Source organism: Microcebus murinus, chromosome X (assembly GCF_040939455.1).
Source record: "Microcebus murinus isolate Inina chromosome X, M.murinus_Inina_mat1.0, whole genome shotgun sequence".
NCBI classification, from domain to species: domain Eukaryota; kingdom Metazoa; phylum Chordata; class Mammalia; order Primates; family Cheirogaleidae; genus Microcebus; species Microcebus murinus.
Window position 1 is genome coordinate 6,676,152 of NC_134136.1, and position 8,557 is coordinate 6,684,708.

The window sequence follows — 8,557 nt, forward strand, 5'->3', positions numbered from 1 at the left end:
CCCTCGTATGCCCTCCGTCCACCGTGCGGCCCTGTCCCTGGCGCCCTCCTCGCACACATCCCGGCGGCGACCCCGAGGCCGGGCGCGCACACCCCCGCACCCCACCGCCCTCGCCCCCGGCCCCCGGCTCCCTCCTTCCCCCTCCCCCCCTCCCCCCGCCCGCGGCCCCGCAGCCCCGCAGCCCCGCAGCAGCCACAGGGGGAACCAAAGAGAAAGAAGCCTTCCCAGCTGCCCGGACCACAGACGCCAACACCCCCCGCCCCCCGCCACACGCCGCCCGCCCGCCCGCCTGCGCCCCGCACGCTAGCCCACGACCGAGCGGCGGCGGCGGCGGCGGCGGCAGCTGCAGGCTGCGGCGACTCGCACCGGCGCGCTCTCGGCACCGCTCGGCTCCCAGGTGACTCGCCGGCAGCTCGGCTGCCCCAGCCCCTGCGCCAGCTCCCGCTCGCGCCCCGGCCCGGCCCGGCACCCGCGGGCCCTCCCGCCCGCCCCCGCCTCTCCATCCTCCGGCTCGCGGGAAGGGAGGTCGCGGCAGCGGCCCGGCGGCAGCGGCGACCGTGGCGACAGCGGCGACAGTGGCGGCGGCGGTGGCGGCGGCGGCGGCGGCGGCGGCGGCGGCGGAGGCTGCGGCGGCGACCGTGGCAGAGGCGGTGGCGGAGGCCTCCGTGGCGGAGGCGGAAGCAGAGGTGGAGGCTGAGGTGGAGGCCGAGGCCTCAGCGCAGGAGGCAGCAGCGGAGGCCGCCCTGGGCGAGGCGGAGGCCGCCCGGGTGGCCGCGGCCGTGGCAGTGGCCGAGGCCGGCGCGTTGGCCGAAGTCGCCACGGGAGCGGAGGCTGCGGCCCCCGCCTTCGGGGAGGAGGATGCGGACGAGGACGAGGAGGCCGTGGCCGCCGCTGTGGCCGCCGCGGTGGCCGCCGCGGACGCAGAAGCGGAGGCCGGCGGCGGCTGTGACGGGAACCCAGACTTCCCCATGGCCTCGCTGTACGTGGGCGACCTGCACCCCGAGGTGACGGAGGCGATGCTGTACGAGAAGTTCAGCCCGGCCGGGCCCATCCTGTCCATCCGCATCTGCAGGGACAAGATCACCCGCCGCTCGCTGGGCTACGCGTACGTCAACTATCAGCAACCGGTGGACGCCAAGCGGGCCCTGGAGACCCTGAACTTCGATGTCATAAAGGGCAGGCCGGTGCGCATCATGTGGTCCCAGAGGGACCCCTCGCTCCGCAAGAGCGGCGTGGGCAACGTCTTCATCAAGAACCTGGGCAAGACCATCGACAACAAGGCGCTGTACAACATCTTCTCCGCGTTCGGCAACATCCTCTCCTGCAAAGTGGCCTGCGACGAGAAGGGGCCCAAGGGCTACGGGTTCGTGCACTTCCAGAAGCAGGAGTCCGCGGAGCGGGCCATCGACGCGATGAATGGCATGTTCCTCAACTACCGCAAGATTTTCGTCGGGAGGTTCAAGTCGCACAAAGAGCGAGAGGCCGAAAGGGGAGCCTGGGCCAGGCAGTCCACCAGTGCTGACGTCAAGGATTTCGAGGAAGACACCGACGAGGAGGCCACCTTTCGATGAAGACACCCAGAAGCTAGCTAGCCAGCAGAGCCACACCTTGGCTCCCACCCGGTTTACAGCCCCCCCCACCCACCAGCAGTGTATTGTATTGGGAGTGCAGGTCTCTCTCCCTCCCTCCCCCCCTCCCTCTCTCCCACCCCCTTCCAGCCCCTGCTTCTTCTTTTCCTGACCCTCTGCCTCCCCTCGCGCCTCTCCTCCCCCCCCCCGCGCCCCCTCTGCTCCCTCCGCCTCCCCCTCTCCACCTGGCCCCTCCCCCTCCTCTCCTGCCCTCCTCCGCTCGCCCCACCAAGGGTGTCGTGAATAATCTCACTAATCCGTGCCATCCGTGGGTTAAAGGCTGCCTCTTCTCCCTGTGGTTTAGCTTAAAAAGCATTTTCACTCTCTCTTTGTTTACTGCACAGGTGATACAGATATCATGGTAGACACACCGGGAAGGAGCTAGAAATCAGAAGGGGGAAAACCGAGAGAGTAATTGATCCCCGCGATCCTACCACCCAGAGAGAACCGCTTTTGCCCTTTTGGTGTGCTGTTTTCCAGGCTTTCTTCTCTCCCTCTCTGGCTCTGCCTTCCTCCCCCCACCCCACCTTCCCGTTTGACACACTGTTATAGAGTGGTTCATGCGTGTGGTGTTTCTAACCTGCTTTTTCAGCATCTAAAACCAAACAGAAATCAACCCATTCAACTTCTTTCCGTGTTATTCAACAGGCTTGTGAAACGTCATCTTCAGTGCCTGCGGAGTGCTCCAGTGTATCCATGGACCTTAACGTTTCTGTACTCGTTCCCGCATTGTTGGACATTCAGGTGGTGCCTAGTTCTTTCCCTGTGTTCCAAACCAACACTGCGTGTGCTCTGATGAGTGAATCCTTCCTTGTCAAGCCAAATCTTTGCTAGCATCTCCTTAACCGTGGACTTGCAGGATCCACATAGAGACGTTTTAAAGACTTTCCTGTGTGTTGCCAAAAGGCCCCCACAAGCATCGTACCGATTTGCACTCGTGCCAGCCAGCGCAGCTAGTGAAAAGAGCACGCCCATTTCCCCTGCGCAATCTCCTGGTCACTATAATTGGTGTGCCTGTGTGTGGACGCGCGTGCGTGCGTGGGTGCGTTTGTGTGTGTGTGTGTGTGTGTGTGTGTGTGTCTGTGTGTCTGTGTTGGCCAGCTTGATGGGCTGTAAATGGTATTTCACTGTCCTTGGTTGTTTTGCTGGAATTAAACACTGTTTATGAGCCCTCCCCTCTGCCCACTTCCTGTCCTTTTCCCTGTTGTCAGAAGAATCATCCAGCTTCATCGCAGAAACAAGTTAACAGAAGAAAATTAATGTCAACAGTATCAGTCCTAATGACTACCCATACATTCCTGAAACATTTTCATGCATACCTGTCTGATATTTGCAAGAACTACCTGAAACATTTTTGGCTGTAGGTCCAGTATTTTTCTTATGCGTTTGTCTCATATATATATTATAATGTACATACTGTTTTTATATCTGCTTTTCACACACATACTCTTGAACTTCATTCATGTCATTAAAGATACTTTTAAAATATTTTCTCTGACTGTTAATATTTCTTGAATTCATGGCTACATAGAGGGGTGGATAGATAGATGTACACATATCCATTTCTCTCTCTCTGTGTTGGTGTGTATGTGTGTGTCCATGTGTATACTGCATCTTAACTCTTTCCTCATTCTTGAACATCTAGGTTTTATCTGATGTTTCTGTATGCAAATCCAAGCTGCCAGGAAGATCACAATGCACAAGACTTGCTGATATTCAAGATTATTTCCCAATCATTTCTTCATAAAAGAAGAATTGAAGTATCAAAGTATAGGAGCAGTTTGAATATTTTTTGGGGGGAGGACTGCATTATTAAATGGCCATCCACAAAGACAGTAAGATAAGTTTATCTTCATAAGGTATGCCAGTATTGTAAATGGACCTTGTTACCTGGCTAATTTTTTGCACTTGCCACTATAGTCATTTCTGCACATTACCAGTATTTGATCAAAGAAACCTTTTTGTTTTTATTTTAAACATTTATTTTTATATCAATTGTACATGATTATAACAAAATATTTTATAAAAATTGTTAATATAAGATAATGTTAAAATGCTAATATTTCTAATACCACTGCTTGATAAAGTAAATTTTTAATAAATAGGTATCTACATACTTTTATATTTATAATACAACATGCATTGTTTCATTGGAGGATATTTCACTATAACTGTTCTCTGGGACCATCTTTCTAAATCATTAAATATTCTCCTGCAATTCTGTTGTTACATAATACTCCATCACAGGGATCAGCTATAATTTCTGCAAACAAGCCCCCTTGGGGTATGTTTAAAATGGTTATGATTTTTTTCCTTTTAAGCTCAATTCTATGATGAATACCTTTGTACCCTAATATTTTAGTGTTTTTTATTCCTTACTGGTGATATTCTGGAGTGATATAGACATGTCAAATATTTCTTTTGTCAAGTCTTTCTCCCTTAAAGTTTATATCCACTAGTAGTGTAGAAGAGTGCACATATTACTACCTGCCTTCTTAAATTGGTACTTTTTTTAGTTTTGTGAAATTAAAATAGCTTGTAAATTTCTCTATTATTTCCTTTCACAGGTACATTTAAAAAAAGAAGATATAGCACATTAAAATATAGATGAAAACAACTTTAGAGTATTTTCTATACAGGCTTTCACTATCCATCCATAAACATTTACAACAATTATAGAATCATAATGAATATATTTTCTCATGATTTGCTTTTCAATATATTATAAACACACCTAAATATCTATAGCTATTCATTTTCTCCTGAAACCATCACCATATGGGACTGGAATTTTTTTAGTAGTTTCCTTGTTATTGATATTAAAGTAGTTCTTAAGATTTCCCCATTAAATCAAAATCTATGTGAATAATTTTACTGTTGACTTGTTCCCCCACCCCATAATAAAGCATTTTGTATTGCTTTGCTTTGCACAGGCTGTGAGTTAACACTTAAAAATCAAGACAAGCATCAGAAATATTAATTCTAAAAGGAGATAAAGGAACATCTTTAAGAATTAAAACATATTTACAAAGTCTATAAAACTAATAAAGCCCCTGCCTTGGTGGAAGAAACCAGCCAATTTATGCTGTTGACTACTGTCATGCAGACCCTCTAGTTTTAAGCAGCACTGACAATTTGGCGGAGACTGAAGGCAAAGAAACCCTTGTTTATAGGATTTGTTCTTGTGGGATATGAATTTCTATTATTTATTTATAGAAATTATATCATTAAATATATCTGTTATTTTGTTTAACCCATCATATAAGGGGCTCAGAAATAGAAACCTATATATTAAATACTCTAAAGTTGTTTTCATCTATATATTTAATATTTATGTACTACAGAGAACAGTTATTGGTATGACACAAAAGGTACATGATCAGCACAAGGAGAGATCTGGCCTTAGCTTTGATCCAATCAGGACAAAATCCTTCTCATCATCACTGGAAAATAAACTGAGAAAAATGAGAGAGCAAGACAGAGAGAGCCAAATTAGTTTGTCAATTTCTACAAAGAAGTCAGCTGGAAGTTCTGATAGGGATTGTGTGAAATATACAGATAAATTTGTGTACTGTTATCATCTCTAAAATACTAAGTTTTCCAATTCATGAACATGGGGTACTTTTCCTTTTAAGTAGATCTTTCTTTCAACAATGTTTTGTAGTTTTCAGAACAGCAATTTGCATTTATTATCTTAAATTTGTTAAGTAGTTAACTCTTTTTGATGCTATTGTAAATAGAATTGATTTTCTTGATTTCATTTTTTTGTTTTCTCATTGCTACTATATAGAAATATAATAGATATCTGCATATTGGTCTTGTATTCTGCAACATTGCTGACCTCTTATTAGGTATAATATATTTTTGGTGGATTCCCAGGATGTTCTATATAAAAAGTCATATCATTACAAAGCTATAGTAATCAAAACAGTATGGAACTCACATAAAAATAGACACATAGACCAATGGAACAGTATAGAAAGCCCAGAAATAAGCCCAGGCATATATGGTCAAATAATCTTCAACCAAGGTGCAAAGAATGCACAATGGAAAAGTGGAGTCCCTTCAGTAAGCGGTGCTGAGAAACCTGGATATCTAAATGCAAAGGAAAATGAAATTGGACCCTTATGTTACACGATAAACAAAAATTAACTTAAAATGGATTAAAAATTTAAACATAAGGCTCAAATCCATACAACTTCTAGAAGAAAACATATGGTAAAATCTTCATGACATTGGTCTTGCCAATGATTTCGTGTATGTGACACCAAAAGTATAGTCAATAAAAGCAAAAATGAACAAGTGGGACTGCATCAAATTTAAAAGTTTCTGCACAACAAACAATAAAAAAACTGAAAAGGCAACCTATGGAATGAAAAATATTTGCAAACTTTATATCCAATAATGGGCTAATATCCAAAATATTAATATATAAGGAACTCACACAATTCAATAGCAAAAGATAATCAAATAACCTGTTCAAAAATGGGCAAAATGCCTAGATAGACATTTTCCCAAGAAGACATACAAATGCCCAAAAAGTACAGGAAAAGGTGCTCAACATCACTAATCATAGGCATCAGGGAAATGCAGGTCAAAATCACAATGAGATGTCACCTCACAACTGTTAGGATGGCTATAATCAAAAAGGGAAAAGACAACAGACATTGGCAAGGTTGTAGATAAAAGGGAACCCTTACACAATGTTGGTGGGAATGAAAACTGGTACAGCCGTAGGGGAAACAATATGGAGGTTATTCAAAAAATTAAAAATAGACCTATTACGTGATCCAGCAATCTCACTTCTGGGATTATCCAAAGGAAATAAAATCACTATCTAGAAGAAGTATCTGCTGTTCCATGTTCATTGCAGTATTAGTCGCAACAGTCACAAAATATAGAAACAACCGAAGTGTCCATTGGCAGATGAATGAAGAAAATATGGTGTATATATATAATGGAATATTATTCAGCCTTATGAAAGAAGGAAATTCTGCCATTTGCAATATGGATAAACCTGGAAGACATTATATTAATACTAAGTGACATAACCTGGATACCAAAAGACGAATACTGCTCATCTCACTTTCATGCGGAATCTAAAACAGTCAAAGTCATAAAAAGAGAGAGAAGGGTAGTTACCAGGGGTTAGAGGGTGAAGGAAATGGAAGATATTGGTCAAAGAGCACAAACTTACGGTTATAAGATGAGTAAGTTTTGGAGACCTAATGTAGAGCATGGTGACCATAGTCACTGATTTGTGTGCATTGATTTTGTAGCCTGAGACTTTGCTGAATTCATTTATCAATTCCAGTAGTCTCTTTGTTGAATCTGGAAGTATTCCTTTCTTCTCAATTTTAGAAAGATTTTAAGAAGAATTCACATTAATTCTTCTTTAAGTGTTTGATAGAATTCACCATTGAAGCCATCTGTCCTGAGCTTTCCTTATTGGGAGGGATCAACTCTTTCCCTCCCAAGAGGGAAGCTGAGAGCTTTAATTTTTCTCTGCTTGCTTTATGCTAAGCAGGGATAAGATCAACGGCATCTACCAGCTCATGTTGCTACCTCCATTCTCCCCCAGGTGGCTAAACTGTGCCAGCACTGGATGCATGAACAAACCACTTTCCTTTCCTGGCTGAAGCTGGGAACTAGGGGGTCACTCCTTGATCCTGTGCTTCTGCATTGGAGTCAGGGTCTCTGGCAAGAGGTTGTTCCAAACATCCCTACTGGCTTGAATGAGATTGTTTCATGTGCTCCTGGGATGTATGAACTTTCCAATTTGTTTCTTATTTCTCACAAAGGAAATTTGTTCATGAATTGTTGCTGAATTGATGTGTTTGTGTGGGAAATAAGAGTTCTTATTCCACCATATTGCTCACATCACTCTGAGTTTTGCTACTATTTTGTTGGGGATTTTCCCTCAACAAATGTTGAGTATATAAGTATGTCTACACTCATAAGACATATTATTTTGTAGTTTTCTTTTCTTGTGATGTTTCATTTGGTTTTATTATCAGAATAATACTGGCCTAATAACATGAGTTGGAAAATATTTTCTTCTTTTCTGTTTTCTGAAAAATATTGTTAGAATTGTGTATGAATTTTTCTTTAAGTGATTGGTAGCATTCATTAATGAAACCATTTGAACGTGGGCTTTTTTTTATAGAGAGTGAGTTCTTTATTTATGAATTCAATCTCTTTATTTACTACAGATTCACTTAGATTTTCTTTCATTTTCAGTCAGTTTCAGTAGTTTGTGTCTTTTAAGGAATTATTCCATTTCATATAAGTGATTTGATATTTTGAAATACAGTTCTTCATGGTGTCCCCTTATAATCTTTTTCATTTCTGTAAAGTTAGTATCTATATACTTTATTTCATTCCTAATTTTATTAATTTGATTCTTCTAATTTTTTTCTTGATGAGTTTAGCTAAATGTTTGTCAATATTGTTGATCTCTTTGAAGAACCAATTTTAGGTTTTATTGATTTTCTCTATTGTTTTCTGTTCTCTATTTATTAATTTCTTCTGTAATCTTTAGTATTTTATTCCTTCTGCTTGCTTTAGTATTAGTTTGCTCTTCTCTTTCTAGTGTATTAAGGGAAATTTAAGCTATGGAATTGAGATTGTTTTTCTTAATACAGGCATTTACAACTATAAATTTTCCTCTAAGCACTAATTTAACTGCATTCCATAAGTTTAGAACATTGTTTTTTATTTTCATTCATCTCAAAGCATTTTATAATTTTCCTTGTGGTTTCTGCTTTCACTCAGTAATTATTTATCAGTGTATTGTTTAATTTCCACATATTTTATTTCTAATTTTGTTTCATTCTATTTGAAGAATATATGTTGTATGATTTCGATTATTTTAATTTATTTCACTTGTGTAATGCTTTAAAATATGGTTTATTTTGGAGAATGTTTCA

The 8,557-nt window shown here is 42.7% G+C and overlaps 1 protein-coding gene across 1 annotated transcript; it reads left to right on the forward strand.

The window, feature by feature from the left end:
• The first annotated feature begins 641 nt into the window (after positions 1-641).
• LOC142865904 (polyadenylate-binding protein 1-like 2) lies at positions 642-1,669 on the forward strand. The gene has a single exon (XM_075999439.1). The coding sequence runs from the start codon at positions 969-971 to the stop codon at positions 1,569-1,571; it is 603 nt and encodes a 200-aa protein (XP_075855554.1). The 5' UTR covers positions 642-968; the 3' UTR covers positions 1,572-1,669.
• Positions 1,670-8,557: the final 6,888 nt, after the last annotated feature.